The sequence below is a fragment of the Thermobia domestica genome, chromosome 2 (genome assembly GCF_964235325.1).
Source record: "Thermobia domestica chromosome 2, izTheDome1.hap1.1, whole genome shotgun sequence".
Classification (NCBI taxonomy): Eukaryota; Metazoa; Arthropoda; class Insecta; order Zygentoma; family Lepismatidae; genus Thermobia; species Thermobia domestica.
Genome location: NC_137455.1, coordinates 33,125,141 through 33,145,385, shown reverse-complemented (window position 1 = coordinate 33,145,385; position 20,245 = coordinate 33,125,141). Strand labels below are relative to the sequence as shown.

Below are 20,245 nucleotides of genomic sequence, written 5' to 3'. Positions count from 1 at the left end.
CAACGTGCTGTTTGATCACATCTTGCATTACAAATCAGTCATTGTTTTGCACTCTTTGATTCGCTTCAAGTTTAAATTTACATTTCTTCAAGAGAGGACCAGAATGAAAGTTTGGAATATTAAAAACATTACTTTTGAGAATCTAAGAAGCAGTGGCGGGATATTTGTGGTAAATGTTCTGAAATGAAATGAAATCTTTGAGTTTTACGTCCCACGGTTATGCCGGTTAGGCTAAAGGAGACGGTGATGATGAGAGATGAGTGAAATGGTGGAATGAAGAATGTGGGAGGAAACGGGAGATCCCGAGAAAACCCACGAGCACGGTGTTTGTCCACCACAAAGTTCACTTGGCGGGGGCTGGGATCGAACCCGGGACCCTAAGCACCAGAAGTGAACGCTCTACCACTGAGCCACCGCGCCCCCCGGTAAATGTTCTGAATGGTAATATATATATATATATATATATATATATATATATATATATATATATATATATATATATATATATATATATATATATATATATATATATATATATATATATATATATATATATATATATATAAAAATTTGTGTGCTTGATCTTGTTACTGTCATAAAAGATTAATAATTCTGTATTAAATCATTTTGCCTGTAACATGATCCTTTAAATCTATCATTTATCTGAATAATCATATTTGAACAATTAATTTGCTTTCTTTCTAGGGTCCTGCGGGACCTGAAGGTGCGCCAGGACGGAGAGGACTTCCTGGAGAAATTGGTCCCACTGGTCTTCCAGGTCGTGACGGCACATCTGGAGAAAAAGGTGCTAAAGGCGAACGTGGAGAACCAGGGTTTCCAGGACTTAGAGGTCCACCGGGACAAACGGTAAAATAATTTTAATTTTTTAGTTCTTTATATGTTACTTCCAGATGATGTGGTTAACTTTACTGAAGATCGTTAAATGTAACATATGTAGTTATGTTCACAAATGACCGTTTAATCAAAGTCTGTTAAGCTAGTTTTACCTAACCAAGCAGCGATGTTCATTACACCCCTACCCCATCCAAGTGCTTGGGCGCAGTACCCCCAAATTTATCATTTCCCCAAAAGATGGTGATATAAAACGTCATTATGATATAATTAAATTTTAATTGTGCTTTTCGAATAAAGCGTGTGTTTTTCTTAAAATCTTCTGTGTAAAACCTGTGGGATGTGGGCAGCGGCGCCGATCGTTGGGCAACTTTGAAGGGTTCCTTTCAGATGTCTGTGTCTCGTGATATCTAAGCAAAAATCAAAGCAAAGATATCCAGATAACAATGGGCTAACAAACTTTGCTGAGGAGGGCGTCCTAGGCCTTCAGGGTTGATTTTGTACCTGTGGGGATTCCTGTAACCGGGTATTCATGTGAATGAATCCGGAGATGATATTAATCATTCATGTTAATATATACTTCAGCACAATCATATTTTGATTAAATGGTAGTAAAAAGTAAACATTTTTCCTGGTTCGTTGAATGATTGAATAGTGCGATTTGTTCGTTACCGATCCCCATTTTTCTGCGATATTTTGGGTTTGAATGAAATGATCAAAGACTACCTAAAATATCCGAGAATTTTAACATTCCTCTCAAACCAGTAGGTTAGCAGTGTATAATTAATTCTTGGTGTATATTTTTCTCAACTGGTAGTTAGTCTACCAAGTGGCGTGTTTTTGAGTGTACGCATTTCATAATGCTGGTTTCGAAACATCGCTATATCTACCAACAGTGGCAGTGATTACAGTTCTTGAGTCAGCCGGCTTCCTCCGAATAGTGTCTCTGACAATAGGAACCTGCATACAAGCTCGAGATGACCACTATGAAGGTAACGATGCAAATGAGGATTTAAAGTTTCTTTTTTTTTTATTTTTAGGGGGAAATTTCCTGGAAATTTTAGATAGCACCTAAAAATAAAGAAAGAAATGGCAGAGATGATGATACAATTGGAGGCGAACTCAACAAGTATATTGGATCTCACAAACATTATTTGGTACTTATAAAGGGTAGGCCAGCGACTTCCTTTTATATGTGGTAGCAAAGAAACACCGTTCAATATGTTTCAACCTTTGTTGCATCATTGGAACGAATGTATCTTCCGATTGAGTATGGAAGATCATTTTAATCGCTGCCTCAGTTCACTTGGCAGTAAACCATCCTACGATCAATCCAACTTTGTAGTACATGTTTGATGCTTTGGCACGCAATTTCACGAATAGCTCAATCCTTAGTGCAATTAAGTGCCTGAATCGTTTCTGAATTGTCAGCATAACATCGATCTTTAGCGACACCCCACAAAAAAGTCTAATGGCGTCAAATCGTTGCTTCGCGCAGGCTAAATAATATCATGGTAACGGCTAATGGGATGTTAACTTAGTGCTCAAACGACGATTTTTGTGGCACGTAGCGCCATCCTCCTGGGCCCAAAGCTTGACCACATCTGATGCAATAACTGCTAGCAAAAACAGATATGTACAGATCTGTTGAACGTAATGTTGTTACCATCTTCCTCTTCGAAGAAAAAAACTTCAATAATGCCGCAACTCTACAAACCATACCAAACAGCCATCCGATAGGATGCATTGGCCTTTGGATAGCGACTAGCTACTTTTCCGAATCCCAAATACAGCAGTTTTGCTTATCGATATAGCCGCCAAGATAAAAATGTACCTTATCCGAAAACATTATTTTGTGAGCAAAATAGACATCAATTTCGAGCTAGTCTAAATTCCAATTAATTTAGCTTGAATTTCTGAGTAAGTTTGATCTTGATAGAGATTAATCCTAGATCTTTATGTAGAATTCATCTCAAATAGTGTGGCTAATGTTAAGTTGCGATGTCTGGCGAGTTGAGGGTCTTGCGTTGAGGCGCACACCTTCCAAACAGCACCAGTAGTTTTTAACTGGGCGCACTTGACGTACACGAAGATAGGCCTACCTTGTGTTATCAATTAACATACCAATCTTAAAAGCTTTCTACACAAACTAGCGTACAGCAAGAGCGTTTGCTGTATTATTTCGACTGAGCTTTCTTTTCAAACTTCGCACTGTTTTCAAAACAAAACATTCACTTTGGAAATAAGTTTTCAATATTACTCAATGTTTTTTCAAGCATAAATGTTATTATTTTGTGTCGTGGAGATATGATACTGTGTTTGTTTCACTTGTTAGGACACGGATAAGCGGTCACTCTCAACATTTACTTTCAAAAGAAACCACCAAATGGCTCACCCTTTAGAACATTGTAATCTATATAAGTTTTTCTTCTTTCTTCAATAAATTTGTCACGGTTAAAATAGAAAATCTTTAACTTAACTTTGACCTCATGTGCTCTGGTGAATACTAACTATGAAACTTATAATAATAAAAAGTTTTAATTAAATATATTTTTTTATTTCAGGGTCCTATTGGTCTACCTGGGCCTCCAGGAAGCGCAGTAGAAGGACCAGGAGTACCAGGCCCACCTGGAAGGCGCGGAGCGCCTGGAGAACCTGGTCCACCTGGCCTTCCGGGACCAAAAGGAAGTAAAGGATCTCAAGGTGACAGAGGAGAGATTGGGCCCAGAGGAGATAAAGGTATTTTAGTTATAGAACTACAGACAACCCAAACAGAAAGCATCTTTTTTTAGTAAACTGATGTGCTATAGAATTGTCCTGTAGATGGCGTTGTTGCCAAATGTCCTCTTTTCCAGATATATCCTCTCTTTTCTAGTTGGATTTCTCTTTAAAGTATGTCCGTCCTGATTTTCAAAGGAAAATAATTAGAACAAGGTTATTTATTACAAGTAATCTCCTAAATGAACTAAAGAAGTTAATAGAAATTGAGCTCTCCAATAGTTACTAAAAGAGTATATTACTACGGAAGTAATTTACTAAAGTAGTCCAAACTAAAGAAGTAAAAGTTACTACAAGAGTAGTTTGGTGCTCGCCACTTTTAAGTCATACGTCCTTCAAAGCTAGGTAGAGGTAAGATAATAATAACACTAAAGTAACAGCACCTACAGTTTGAAATGTAGGACGCAACATGCTGTGACCATATGGTCACGCTAGTATATAACGGGTTAAAATTAACCAGATTTGTGTGTGTTTATCTACCAGCATATCATTCCTTATGGATCATGTCAAGCTAAACCTAGAAGATATTTGACTGGAACTGACACCTGATTGTAGCTTAAGAATCTTCAGCAGGGGCGCCCACGAGAAGAGTCGGAGACAGGACTTCTCCAGTCGAGACGAGACAGCAACTTTCACTATACTTTTTTGGAGACGAGGGAATAAGAACTTGTATCATAAGCAACTCTGCACATCGAAAGATCGTAGTATTAACCACTTAAATATGTTGTTTCAACATTGAGGGCCCGCGGTACTAACTTGTAGAGTTCTCAATTCTGGTGTGATGGGTCTGGATGGTGATGGCGAACGCAGGTATCGCCAAGTGGGATCGGGGGCCTCATTCCGTATCAGTCTTCGCCAAATTTGCGGATTGTAACACAAAAGAAAAAAGCAGAAAGCTATTATTACTACTATGCCGATAATCGCAAACTAAAGCGCAATTTTTAAGTTGTTGTAACGCAAACCAGTACGGAATAAGTTCCTGGTGTATTGGAACTGGGAGACTCTCCCCCCCCCCCCAATAATCCGATTTGAAATGTGTTTTGGGGAAGAAATGTGATGATTTATGTCCGACTGCTGCAAAGGAAAAGTGAGATGAAATTGATGTTCCTTGCCTTGTTTCATTTTTACTACTTCATCTGCATCGCCAGATATATAATATACAACAGGTTCACCTCAGAAATCAGATTCATCTACCGTAATATGAGCCTCATCTCCCCCTCCTCCCATTCCCAGTGTAAGCCTGAAATCTGTCCACCTTCCAATGTTGAAGACAACTCTGCTCCCCTGATCCTCCACAGCATTGTTTTTGAACTTCATAAATATTTTGAATATCGCTTTTTAAAAAATGTGGGAACGGTCTTACCCGTTCCCCCAATGTTGAAGACAGATTTGTAGCGATGGTCAGCTTCGTCAACATTCATCCACTTTCGTTGCATCGTGTTGAATTTATGTATTGCTTAAACAATTTTCGTCTGCTCAGAGCAGTGAATGAGCGAGTCAACGCCCATTCTCGTGATTCCATGAGAAAGGCTGAATGCTACGGGGAAGTAGCCTTCAATGCATCTTTCGGGAGCTCTACTTCAGAATATATTATTAATTCCTTTATATTTAAGCATGCATTATAAAATAAATCCATTTTAATACAATTCATTGTATCAATGTCTGAAAACATCTTGACACTGATGTGTAAATATTTGGATAGCCTTAATGGACCCTACTTCCCTAATCCCGAGTAGCCAGAGCACAAGATAGAGGGTCAAGAAAAATTGCAAGGGTGTAACTTGAGTTCACCTTTTATTCTTCTTTTTTGTCTCCAACTTTTCCATATTTATGTGCATCGACGTTCTCGTTTTTCCTCCACTCTCTTCTATCCTCCGGATCCTCTATTCTCGATCCCGTCTTTCTAAGAACATTTTGTAATTTGTCCCTCTACCTAATCTTGGGTCTTTCCTTATTCCTTTTACTTGGTACTTCCAGTTTTCCCATTCTCTTTCCCACATAGCCTTCGTTTATTCGTTCTACATGTCCAACCCATCTCAGACACCATCTGTGAAACATTTTACACAAAGGTTCTGCCTTTAACAGTTTCTCTTATATTATCGTTTCTTATTCTATCCTTTCTCGTTACAGCACACACCCATCTTAACACTCTCATCTCCGCCAATTCGATTTTCTCTTCCTAGTCCCTTGTGATTGCCCAGGTTTCATTACTGTCTACCATAGCCAGCCTTATTTTCGTTTTATATACATGACCTTTAACCTACTACTTACATTTTTGTCACACAGCATCCCACTCATCTTCAATTTTGCCACTCTGACTGTATTGTGTGTTAGGCTCGTATATGTAATCCTCCATCCTGGTCGAGGTACGCTCCCAAGTACTTAAATTTCGAGGAAGGTAAAGGTCTCTCTCCTTGTAGACGTAAGAAACTCCTGTCATATATTCTTTCTTAGTTTTACCTATCCTCATGCCTCTCTCTTCCAACACCTGTCTCCAACTTTTCACTTTCTTCTCTGCCTTATCTTTGGATATTTCGCATATAACAATCTCATCCGTGAACAGTATATTCCATAGTATTTTACTTTTTATCTCCTCCCCAAACACATCAATTACCAAATTGAACAAATACGAGCTGAGAGTTGATCCCTGATGTAGAGCAACTTCTACAAGGAAATCTTCTCTCAAACCCATACTACTCTTCAATTAGGTGTCTGCTACCTAGTACTTGTCCCTTACCAGCCGTATATATATATATTTAGAAACTTCCTTCTCTTTCATTGATTTTGTCCGGGTACACCTTTTCGAGGTCTATGAAAACAAAGTGCAACTCTGCTTACATTTCTCTATACCGTTCCATCAACTGCCTCTTCATTTGTTCCTTTTCCTGGCATGAAACCTCACCAACAGTCGTTTCTGTATCCTTCCTTAAAATAATTTTTCCTAGGTCCCATGATGTGATACATTAACTTAATTTCCCTGTAATTTGCAGTCTTGAACATCACCTTTGCCTTCAAAAATAGGATCTAATATACCTTTCTTATATTTATGCAGTATTATCTTCCGCTTCCAGCACATTTTCATGGGATCCCATAAGATACCTCTTTCTTCTTTACTCAGGCTTCTCTAAATTTCTACCGGGATTTGATCAGCATGATCACTGCTTTTTCGCTATTCATTTTCCTAACTGCGTTTTTCCCCTTCTATCCTGCTTATCTCTTTCACGTTTTATCTGTTTTGCTACTGCCTCCTCATATAGTACCTTCTGGTTCTCCTCATTCAGTAACTTTTTAAAATAGTCTCTCCACCTGTCCTGAATCAACTTTTGGTCCTGCACCACTTTACTCTCGTCGTCCTTTTGTGGGCTTGATTGACGGCATGTCCTTGGATGCTTTGCGTCTTTCTTTGGCTATTTCCATTATTCGTGTGTATCCATATTTTTTCAGCCCTGCAAAAGCATAAGAAACCATATACTTTGCACGGTAATTTCCAAGAGCATGAGTGTTATTATTAAGTATAATTATTGGTATTAATTTTCAAATACGTCATCTGGTAATCTTTTCCAAAATGCTACTATACTTTTCCTACGTTCGCTTCTACAGCAGGGCTAAACTGATGCTAACCCTTGAAAATGTGTGAAAATCCTGGTTGGCAAAATAATTTCACACCTTTATTCTGTTGTACTTTCGAATGAAGATGTATAGTTCCAACAACAGTTGAACTCTAAGCTTACTGTCACCATTATTGCAGGTTTCTAATCCTCTATAATAATTTCTGTTTCCTTTTTAGATATATCCAATACTTTAATACAATTGTCATTATTAATTTCTAATAGAATACTGAGTTGGTAATTCCTTACATTGGCTTGGTCATTGACCTTTGATTTTCGTCTTTCTGGCTAACTTCTTAGTTTTTCGTTAAGATATTTCTTAAATTTTCACACATGATTTCTTAATAGAAATGGGATATAAACCGATTACACTAGCCAACAGTGAAAATGTAACTGGAATGAAATAAATGTTTTTTAACTATATCGACCACGCTGATAACGAAAACGGCAATGAAAGACTCGAATTAGCTCTCGTTTCTAAGTTAAAGAGGGAGTGCACTTAATTATAAGTATTATATTGTATTAACATTTGTTGTAAATCCCTTCCCATATAGACTTCGAAATCCCGTTGATGGTAGACATAGTGATTAAGTTTCCTACAGGCAACCATAGCTATGTGTATTTTGTCGCTATTTTTAGCCTGGGCTTGTAGCAACAAGGGGGACTGGTAGGGGAATAGGCAAGGAGGAGCGGATAATGTTTCGTTTAAGCGTAGTTTCAGTCTGTTACAAGCTGTGTTCTGTTCTTGTGCTGGAAGCAGGCCCGTATCCAGGAGCGTCTAGGGGGCCGGGCCCCCCTAAATTTTTACTGGCCCCCTCTAAAATTTTTCACTGTAGGTTTGCAAATGAACTATAACATGGGATGAACTAATATTTTTGGATCGGGCCCCCCCTAACTTCCACCGGGCCCCCTCTACATTTTCGGGTTGGCTACGGGCCTGGCTGGAAGTACGTGTTATTGAAGTGTAGTTAGTGCATGTCGTCATTGTGATTCTTGTGATTCAATATGCCTCGCAAATGCGTTAGCAGTGCTGACAATTTTTGCTACATTTGCGGACAGGCTACATTGAAATCGAGAAGGAAGCCAATAACGCCATAGTAGATGTTAAAAAAGGCGTACAGATTGGATGTGAAATCGGGGACCAGTACAAGCCCTGGGCCCCTCATTTATGTTGCTTATCTTGTGTCTCGAGTCTTCGCTCGTGGTGGAAATGTAAAGTATCTTCCATGGACTTCGCTATACCCATGATCCGGCGAAAACTATCAAACCATGTGCATGATTGTTACTTTTGTATGACAACTCCATTAACTCATGGTATTTCCAAGAAGAAAAGGTCTTCCTCGATATACCTAACATACCGTTGGCGATCTGACCAGTGCCTCACGGAGACGGACTGCCTGTTCCTGTCCCACCTGTCTTTGTTCAAGTGTCAAAAAGCTTTTTAGAAAACAAGGGGGCAGTAAACTATAAGGATCTTGTGGCAAATCTTCTGCATTGCTACGATAGATTACGGTGCAACATGTCTTTAAAGTTACTTTTCTTAGATTCCCACTTTTACTTCTTTCTTAACAACTATGGTGTTGTAAGCGACGAGCACGAGGAACTCTTCCACCAGCAAATTTCGGACATGAAAATGAGATACCAGGGAAAATGGTGTGCATCAATGTTAGCCGATTACTGTTGGACATTAATCAGGGAATCACTAGCAGTAAACTACAAACGCAAGGCAAAGAGGTTACACCCTTCACTGACCTTTCTCCGAGGAAAAACAACAAAATAAATACATGCAGAAGCTTATATAGGCAGTAAAATAAAGTTGTCATAACTTCAAAACGAGAGCTAATCTTGCATTTTCATTAACGTTTTCGTTATCAGTACACCCAAAAACATAAAGATTAGCTGTTTTCATGCCAGTTACTGAAAAAAAGTAAAATTTTGTTTGCTAGTGTTATTAAATATTTTTATTACAACATTAGTAACTTATTCTTATAGATATATTTACCTAATCAAAATATAAAATATCTTATAATTATAATCAAATGAAATATGCAAATTAGATATTCGAAGGTGAAATTTAACTAAAGAACTTACGTATTGATATGCAAAATATACATATGCTAATCGGCATGTCACAAAAACATTGCTACGTAAATCATGTTACAGGAAAGGGGGAAATTTTGGAGGGGCTGTGCCCCTAGGACTATCGCTCGTGCCTAGATCCATACCTCATATTGCCTACCCTCGACACTGCAAAGTGACGCTAAACTACAACACATATACCACACTATTAGGATTGAGAGAATGAAAAATTGAAATCTTTGTATTTCCAGTGTAAACTATCTTTTATAATCTATATTTTACACTGAAATATTTGAATTTGATATTTGGAAATGGCCTTTTCGTATTTATGTTAATTATCTGAAAGTCCGGTTTTATAAGTCCTCCATGCCAAAGTAGAACGAAATATCATGTAATCGATACACGAAAAAGAAAGAACACTCCAATCAAACTACTGTCAGTTTATGTGAGATTCGTTTTCAGTTTTAGTGCGCTTTTAGCAGGGAAGCTATGTGAGACGTAGACCTACAGCTTAACGTGGGATCCGAACCACATAAGCTCCCGCAGGGAATCGAACCCAGCGGTCCCATGCCAAAGGTGCGTTCGCTAACCATTTAGCCACGAAGGAACGCGAATCTACATAAGAAATTCACGTCTGCCCGATCTTATGGTTTTCTATAATACATGTATTTGTGTTACAGACCAGGGTCATTTATGTTCCATTCGAGTTATCGAAATTAGAATTTCGTACGGCTGACTACGTTGTAATCGTCGTGGTCATGATGTAGAAACACATTATTTTCCCTGGAAGTATCTTTTGAACAGAGATCCTAAATTTGGGTTCAATGACCACAAATCAATCAACAACTTTTTTCTTTTCAACTTTTGAATTGCCATACTCAGAAGTTGAAGAGAATAATTATATGGAAAGAAAAGCATACTATAATATTCCTTTCCTTTCTTTTTCGCTGAAATCCGGGACGTTTAAGTGTCCCGAGAAATATTTTCGGGACTCCGGGACGCAGATCTCGATTCCGTGACGGTCTCGGTTCCCGAACATCTTCCTGAACAAAATACAGTAAATTACCCCATCTGAAGCTTTTTATGAAAACTGAACTAAGCAATATTTTAAAGTTTTTAATGGAATATTTATTTGTGAAATATAGACGTTCTGATTACAACGTTTTTTTTAAAAGAAGAGAATCGCAACATTTTCCAGGAAACTACACTTTATTGTAGAAATTGGAGAATTTTATCAAAACAGTGCTTTGAAATTTGGATTCAATATATCGAACGGTAAGGCTTCTTATATGTATAGGAACGAATTGGAAGATAAAATTTAAAGACCAGTTTTTATTATTAGGAATTAACCTATATTTCTGGGCATTCAGCATCTATGACTTTTTAAGCCTATCACGTATGAAGGACAATGTTCCTCGGAGACATATTACCCGGAGCAGTTTGGAAGGAAGGAAGAAATGGGGAAGCTTAAAGTCACCTTTATGCTGGGTACCGTCCCGATATTTGCTTGGTGTGACTGAGGTAGGAAAATGGTAGGAAAAACCGCACTCAGAATGGCTGACCAGAAAAAGCTTTTACACTTTTTCGACTGAGTATCCCCACTAAAGGTAAGAGCGTTAGCGAAGCTTTTACACTTTTTCGACTGAGTATCCCCACTAAAGGTAAGAGCGTTAGCGAAGCTTTTACACTTTTTCGACTGAGTATCCCCACTAAAGTTAAGAGTTTTAGCGAAGCTTTTACACTTTTTCGACTGAGTATCCCCACTAAAGTTTAGTGTTAGCGAAGCTTTTACACTTTTTCGACTGAGTATCACTACTAAAGGTAAGAGCGTTAGCGAAACTTTTACACTTTTTCGACTGAGTGTCCCCACTAAAGGTAAAAGCGTTAGCGAAGCTTTTACACTTTTTCGACTGAGTGTCACCACTAAAGGTAAGAGCGTTAGCGAAGCTTTTGCACTTTTTCGACTGAGTGTCCCCACTAAAAGTAAGAGCGTTAGCGAAGCTTTTACACTTTTTCGACTGAGTATCCCCACTAAAGGTAAGAGCGTTAGCGAAGCTTTTACACTTTTTCAACTGAGTGTCCCCACTAAAGGTAAGAGCGTTAGCGACTATGCTACTCTGAACGACTCCTGTTTTCAGGCATGTAAAGGTCGTTAAACATGTGACTCCGTTGTATTTTCGAGTTTTATTATTTTTCAAAACCACAATACTCTTAACTACTATTGTCACTCAAAAGTAAACAACTGAGTTCCGTTCCATATTCCGAAATAACAGAAGACTTTCAAACTTTCAGACGATTAAGTACTAGATCTATCACTTCCGGTTGTGATAGAGGGAGAAGGTCGGTAATAGAACCAGTTCTCGAGATACTGAATTCATGGGAAGAACAGTTTCGTACTTTTTTCCTTCAGTCTGTACCAATCAATATTGAAATCTATAACTTCGGGTTTAAATAGAGGGCAGTGGAGACGAAACTTATTCTTGACGCTCTGAATCAAGTGCCGTCATTTAGTGGTAGTAATTTTAAGCACTTCCGGTTTGATTATATGGATAAAAGTGAACGCGAAAGCTACCCTTTAGATGCTGAATCGAATCCTTAAAAAACCTGATTTCGTTCGTTCTGTGGTGGTCAACGTTAAAACCGGAAATAGATGATTAGCACCACTTCCGCTTTAAATAAAGAGTTAAGAACTAAGGTGAAACCATACGATGCTCAATCCATATCAAAAAATGTTTCTCTCCATCTCTTACCTGTTTTGCTCTGATACCAGTCGATAGATTGACGACTGACGGATATAGTTATTCTGTTAGGCTCCCCATAGAACAGTATTATCATTTCAGCTTTTGGTTTCGGAAGGCATTCAAGATTTACCGATATAAATCGAGTTTCGCGTATTAAATAACTATATTCTTCGGATGCTTAATCTATTGCGGGAAACCGTTTCTCGATATCTAGTACGTTTTTTTTTTTTTTTTTGCCTTATTGTGATCAACGTTAAAACCGGAAATGATTGATTTCTACCACTTCCGGGTTGAATATAATCTCCAGCAGCGAGATCGATCCTTAACTTTTCATCCTCTACAATCTACGCCGAAATTAAAAAATGAAATGAAATCTTTAAATTTTACGCCCCACTATTATGCCGGCTAGGCTAAAGGACACTGTGATGTTGAGAAATGAATGAAATGGTGGAATGAAGAAAGTTCGGGGAAACGGGAGAGACCCCATGCGCCAGAGGTGAACGTTCTACCACTGGGTCATCGCGGCCCCAACGCCGAAGTTAATGGTGATGCATTATGTAGTTCTTGATTTGTGTGTGTGTGTGGTCTCCCGGAGGACACGGGCACGCAGAACAAATACGTAAAGGAGTTCTGGTAAACCAGACTCCTTAGAAAGTGGCTAACGCATTTGTGTTTTTGATGTACGGGGATCCAAGTCAAGGGCGCCCGATTTTTCTGTAAATTTGGGAGAGGGGGCATTCAGATGCAGAAGACACATATGAGGATTTTAAGATAAATTACATTCAAATTATGTCAAATATTGTATATTCACAAATACAATGAGGGGCTCACATCAGCTATGGGGGGCCCGGGCCCCTCTGGCCCCCCGGGATTGGCGCCCTTGATCCAGGTTTTACTGCCGATAGAGCAACATCGAACTCATACTGTGATTTAGATCGCACTTTAAAGCTATTGGTCTTGTACTGTATAGTCTTACAGCTCGCGAAGAACGTCAATACAAATTAATCAGTAAAGCTTTAAGTTCTATTCTAATCTTTTTTTCTTTATTTTTAATGTCTTCGTTTCATGTGTGTCCTCTTAATATTGATCGCTTTACCATATATCATCATTAGAAGTCTCTTCGCTTTGTCAGCATATGACGAACCCAAATTCTTCCTGATTAAGTGTTGTTATCATATGCATTCTTGTCTGGACGAATTCTTTTCTTGGAAAGAGGCGATTGACACACTTCAATTCGCTTCTATCACACGACAGATGTAATGATTTACGTACATGATCAAAACATGTAGTCTGTCTACGTACATAAACAAGAGTCGTTTCTATTTGAAAAGTAATTCTTAAACACTTTTAAACTTCAAATTGCAGCTGCAGCTGTTGTGAGTTCTGCTCTACTTTTCTTTATGATTATGCAACCAATGAAGTGCAACTTCAATTTGAAATTTGAAAAAAAAAAAAAAAAGCTCAATGTATAAACTGAATCAGATTTCTTAGTAGCTAAATGGCAAGGACACGTTTTCATTCTGTGTGGTCCTTAGCTCGATCTCTGTTGGGGTCATATGTTCAGATTCAATGTTAAGGGCAAAGGTCACTTTGTGCCTGCGCTTGGGTATAATTAGAACTGTTAAAATAGTTCCTTGCTGTCAAATTTATGGACCCATTCAAGTCGGAAACTTTTACTCTAGGCTGGTTGTTGGTTGACTGCTTTTTCAACGTCCCTTTTCTGAGCCAAGAGTTATAAGACCATGCCGAACCATGTGAACTTTTACCGAGAATTGAACTCAAGTCTTCCGCGTCAGTATCAGTTGTCAGAGTGTTATCGGTGATTATGAAAGAAAAATTAAAACAATTTAATGAAAATGAAATGATTTTTTTTAGTTTTACGTCCCACGCTTATGCCGGCTAGGCTAAAGAAGACGGTGATGATGAGAAATGAATGAAATGGAAAAAGTGGGAAAACCCCGAGGAAACCCACGCACGCGGTATTTGTCCATCACAAAGTTCACTTGGCGGGAGCAGAATTTGAACCCGAAACCCCATGTACCAGAGGTGAACACTATCACTGAGCCACCGCGGCCCAATAATTTAATGATTAGAGTTTCGCTTAGCCTGAAGAGCACGTGCCTGGATCACAAAACTCAATAAACAAGTAATTAATTCAAAGAAAAGAAAAAAAATCATGGATGACCTGCTAACATTGGCTTAATTTGTTACTGTCTCTAATAGTAGCAACAAGTAACATTATATATATATATATATATATATATATATATATATATATATATATATATATATATATATATATATATATAGGGTCTGTGCAAAAGGTATTAGGAATACATTCACGAAGGAAAAAATATGTGAGATATAATTATGCATAATGAGTTAAAATTAATAAAAATTAGATCATTTTGCTGTAAAACACCTTTCTCAGTGTTTTTGCCATGCTTGATACTCTTCGTGGAAGTGCATAACTGGATTTTTCTTGAGACACTTCTTCGAAACTGCTATCACTTGTTCCATCGTCCCATAATGGATAACAGGCTTTCGATCAATACGTTTCAACAGTGCGTGACAAATCGACAAACGTCTTTCCTTCTGTTATCTGAACAAAACCTTTGGAACACTTTCTTCTTATATGCAAATCATTTGACACCTTGATTCCTGATGACAATACAAAACAGCTGCTCGCTCCAAATGCGATCCATATTCTTTAAAGACTCTGAGACAACCGAACCAGGACACATTACATAACAACCCCGACCAACGTAGTGAACATAGCTGCTTCCTTCCATTTAGCTAAAAAAAAAAAAATAAATCAGTCTTCATACAGACCCCATAAGTGAGATAAAGATATTGTTTATCATTATTCATTAATTGATTGATTGGTATTTACATCCTTTGTGTCTTGTAGAAGATTTACAGTTTAAAGTGGAATATGAGTGCGTTGAAAATTCTCCCTCAGCAAATCGAACCCAGGACCTCGTACACTAAAGACAGGTACTCTAACCACTAGACCAAGAAGAAGAGCTTAATGTTGCAATGCTTTTTTCTAATATTTTTTTTTAAATTCCGATTTCTCTAGCATTATTATTATTATTATTATTATTATTATTATTATTATTATTATTATTATTATTATTATTATTATTATTATTATTATTATTATTTTATATTTTAAAATAATTTTCTTTTCAATTTAAACCGATTTGAAGACAGAAAGAAGGTGATAAAGCGGATTAGCCTCAATATGCCAAGATTTTAGTTTTCAAGTGTTGGCCAGAAATTCTATGCTGACATTAGGTGAAGCCGAAATTAGAAAGCTAGTAGCAAAATTTCTCTTATTAGATTTGTGTGAATGATGTGTCCGTCCCAAGAGCGTCATTTCCAAAGGTAACAAAAAAAAATGAAGTCTGCAATACCTGGTTGATCAAAATAGTTTCCCTCTGCAACCACAAAACTTCCGCAACGCTCATCGAACGATTGAACTTTGCGGGGGGGGGGGGGATCTCTGGAGTCAGCAATGCGAGGGAACTCTCAACTTCACGTGGTACCATTCGATCATCAGGAAAGGTCTTTCTTCCCAAGAAGTGTCCGAGATGCCGGAAAAGATGGATAGTTCGTGGGAAAGACATCAGGAAAATTCAGTGGATTATGAAAGGTTTCGTACTGCAATTCGTGTAGAATTTGAAACATCTTTTGAGTGGCGCTTGCGTATACATTGTCGTGTTACATTAGGACACCAATAACATGTCAGAATGCTTGCAGTCAAAGTTTGTGATGCATTTAATTAACTTAAGGATTGTAACGATCTGTAGTGACGGTTTCGACGCGACGAAGACAGGTATGATGGATTACCCCCAAAGCAGGTCATAATAACAGGTACAATATCTTCCAGAGGTTTTGTAAAACGTCTTGGACTTTGCTGAAATTCCAACTACTGCCCTAACCGTTTACGATCATTAGGGCATATGCATTCTTCATTAAAAATTACAATCCGATGCAGGAAACTTTCCCGATTATTCTTTACCACTCACAGAACTGCACATCTCTAGACAAGGGCGCCCATGTTGTGGTTTCCAAGGGGGGGCAAATATAAGCGAGGTTTCAAATATAGTTTCAAATTTTGCTATAACTAATGTAAAAATTCTAATGGGCTTTCGATATTCCCAAGTACGATTTCCTCTTAGGGGGGGAGAGCGCCCCACCTTGCCCCCCTGATAGGCGCTCTTGCCTCTAAATGGTGATTCTTGTTGGTTGGTGTCAATTCATGTTTGATCTATGACTCCAACTTGTTCTCCTTATCGATTGCACGAGCCGCCAAACGACAGTGTTGTGGTGTATCCTTACTCATCTACAGTTACTTCCGAGGATCCACTTGTATGATATTCCTGAAAAGCTCATCCGAACACGGTGTTGATCAATGTCCACGAGGCTCATTTTACATCTCTGTGTCACCACCAACGGTGAATGGTGCATTTGTTAGCCGTTCCTGGTCCAAATGCACTGTTAATGTATTTTTCGGCTTCTTGTGCAGAATACCCCAGTTTGAGATCGTAAAGAAAAATAAGTCTCAATTTTGTATGCTCTGTATGCAGTCTGTTCAACAACGTATTCTATCAGTCCTGCCTGGAAAAGCTAGCCTGCTCAACAATGAACTTCCTTAGGTTTGTCTGGAAACGCTATCCTATTCAACAACGTTCTCCTTCAGGTCTGTCTGGAAACGTTAGCTTGGTTGCTGGATGTATATAGATCTGTGACGTCAGAGACGTCACCATAGCCAATCCCTGTATTCTGTTCCTGAGTTAATTCTTCCATCAAACGTCAAAGCGGATATTTCATTCGCACCATCCTAATAGATGAAAGAGAAGTTCGAGGTTTGAGTGAGCAATTTAAAGAAAATAGAATCCCAGACACACTGCCTCCTCTAAAATACAGTTGAGCACAATTGCAATATCTTAAAGAAAGTGAGAAAAGGGGCACTCTCAGATGAATCTCATAATAATTTCATCTAGATGGTCTCTCCTGTGCAGAAACTTCTAGATTATCGTTCATTAAGTTAATATGATAATACCAAATTTTATCAAAACAGAGAAATCGTGAGTGAAGACGAAGAGAATAGCAGAAGACCGTGGAGCATAGAAGCTTCTCAGTTGCAGAAAATGACCTACAATTAATGGCAGAATACCTATGATGATGATGTACTGTTTAACACCCGCATGATCAGCCGACGACCGCAGCGTCGGGATGTTGTGATGTGTTAGAGCAAATTCTGTACTACGTGAGGAGCAGTAGAACCTCAGTGTGCAGTGATAGTGTACAATGGACGAATTCTCTCTGATTTCCGAACAGAGCAAATTGTTGGCGCTTGGTTGTGTGATATGAACGTAACGTAACGAAAGTGGCAAGGTGTAATATATATATATCGCAAGAACTAGTGTCCAAGATGATGACGGCCTACACAATTCATGGCAGATTCACATCAGCGAAGTAGAACAGTGGTCAGAAGAAATCCCTCAGTGGAAGATCCCGATGAGCTTTAAAGTGGATTTTCACTCGAAACATCCTGCGACTATAGTGCACGTGATGAGTGGGCAGTGCCTTCCTCAGACTGTGTCAGAAATCACAGTCTGCCTAGAATTACATAGCATGGACATAAGAGGTTGGGTTGCACAGGAAAAACCGCTGATAACAGACTTTCAAACTTTAGCACGAGTCAATTACGAGGTCGCAAACATCCAGGATGGAAGCGTGTTGTAATATGTACTTAATAAATTTCTAGGATTTATCCTCAAAATCCAATCTAAGAAAAAGATAATTATTTTATCATAATGTTTATGATTATTAAATCGCAATTTGATTTTTTTTCCTTTAGAAAACCCAATTTAGGAAAAAGGTAATCTAATACATAACTTTCTTTGAAATTATATTGTATTTAAGATGTTTCCAAAAATATCTAAAGGAATATAAGTGCTACCTTACAGAAATCAGGTCACTACAAACATACCACATTTAACTTGATGTACTTGGCTTCCAAATACTTCTTTTTACAACTAACTTAAAGCCATACATTGAATTTTTTCCGCTCCTCAATAACATCGGTAGTTAACCACAATAGGAAACACTTGTCTTCAAATCCGAATATATTTTTCTTGATTTACAGTGATTTAATATACCCATAAATGCAAGATTTTACCGGTTCAATGACTAGTCCAAAAGTGGCACTAGCTATTCCCGCTTCCTTAAGTTCGAATAATAGTTCCATTAATGGCCACACTTGAAGCTACTAGCCTGAATGGCGTATCAGATAAGATGACAGCTCTTTTTTATTTATTCAGTATTTAACAATTACTTTCTTCAACTCATTAGAATGTGATAAGGTCGGGTGAGCCACCGTTCAACTTATTTTAAACCACATACCATGTTTATGTGTGGTTCTCACCTGACATCCAAAGAAGCTCATGATTCGAAGTGTCTCCGACCAACCATTAAATATGGCTCTGTGATATTGTCAGCCGCGATATACTGGCTGTCAATGTGTCCTGGGCTGATGCTTACCGGTCCCGTCATTGCCCGTGATTATATGTTACCATTTTAGGGGACCCTGCCCATCATGTGGTTCAGATGTTGTTTGGTAGCAATAATGTCACTCATTCACACAGATAAGGCTGTTGCAGCGTAGTCTGAGGAACATCGAGACAAAGTTGGAAACCTTCCCTGGCCCATCCAACCCTTGACAAATACATAATTAAACATCTTTGGCCCATTTTGGAGACACGAATCCGGCGAAGATTTTCTCCTTCATCCTTTCATAGAAGTGAGAGACGAACTGAGTGAGAAATTGCGTAATACGAGGTTGTATCAAAAAGTTTCGAGACTAGTTCTGCAACATGCCAACAGATGGCAGTGTAAGACTGCACGCACAGGCACAGGAAGCACTGACATTCATAAGTCATTGTACCAAGAGACATCCTCCTGTGTACATCGGGAGCTGTGCATCTGGTGCTATATTGACCACGTACGTTACCACCTCTGCGATTTCATTACGGACAGCAAGTTAGAACGACGTGCGAATATGAAATTGTGTGTGAAACTGAGTAGATCCACCACAAAGACGCTTAACATGATTCGTCAAATGTACTCTGCTGCTACAATGAGTCCTTCGCCGAATATCCTCTCTCAGATGCTTTCTGTTGTGTTGGGAAACAGATTTGTTTTTCAAAAAATCTGTTTCCCAACACACTGTTGATGGTCTGGCCCCTGGGGACAAACTCGTGCTGCACAATGCCGCGAATAATAAAAAAGACTATGACCATGCACTTGCTCGAGCTGCGAAGTTGCCTCACCTTCTTCGGTCGTGGATAGATTGATTTGTGAAGACTGTTGGTTTGTCTCAGGGTCTTACCCATGCACCCAAGTTTCGTCATGATCCTCGACATGAAGGACGGGCCATCCACGGCACTCAGACTGAGTTCTTGACAGATTTCGACGCCATGTTCCTTCTGTTGCTGGATCAGCAGTGGAGGACGGACTTGGCGGTGACATAGCGCATATTCAAATCACACCTGAGACACTGTTCCGCATGACACACCGACAATGGCAACAATGTTGTAGAGTGTTCTCCAACAATTCTCATGCACAAACTGCCAAATGGTTTCAATATTTTCGGGTGCTATGCTCGTTGAAGGTCACTATGATCTTTCGTCGCCTTCTAGTGATGTTTTTCCGCTCTTGATACGCATCTGCCAGGTGCCACTCAAAACACTTCGAAGGACTCATTGCAGCATCGTCGTACACTTGGCGAATCATGTCAAGCGTCTATGTGACGGATTTGCCCAGTTTCATACAGAATTTTCACGTTCGGTCGTTGTTCTAACTTGATGAGATCGCAGACGTGGTAACGCACGGTCAGAATAGCACCAGCTACACAGATCCCTCTGTACACAAACAAATCGCATCAGAGCTGCTCTGAGGGTGAAAGGTGATGGAACGCCACATAAATCTGGTAAATTGCGTGTTTCAGGTATTTCCACTAAATTGCTAAGTATATTTATGTAATCAAACAAATGATAATGTTAGGTACACATGACGAACTGTGCTAGAAAGAAGGCCATCTTTAAAACAAAAACTATTTCGCTAGTTAACTCTATAGTATTTTGCACTTCCTAGAAAGTTAAACACAGTATTTTT

General features: G+C 38.8%; 1 protein-coding gene across 11 annotated transcripts in view; it reads left to right on the top strand.

The window, feature by feature from the left end:
• Window positions 1-20,245, top strand: part of LOC145671339 (uncharacterized) — a 530,261-nt gene that overhangs the window by 452,099 nt on the left and 57,917 nt on the right. For all 11 annotated transcript variants that reach the window (XM_081740371.1, XM_081740381.1, XM_081740409.1 and 8 more), the window contains 2 exons: window positions 706-867; window positions 3,417-3,591. In XM_081740371.1, coding sequence (XP_081596497.1) covers window positions 706-867; window positions 3,417-3,591 — 337 coding nt within the window. The remainder of the gene's footprint in view (window positions 1-705; window positions 868-3,416; window positions 3,592-20,245) is intronic.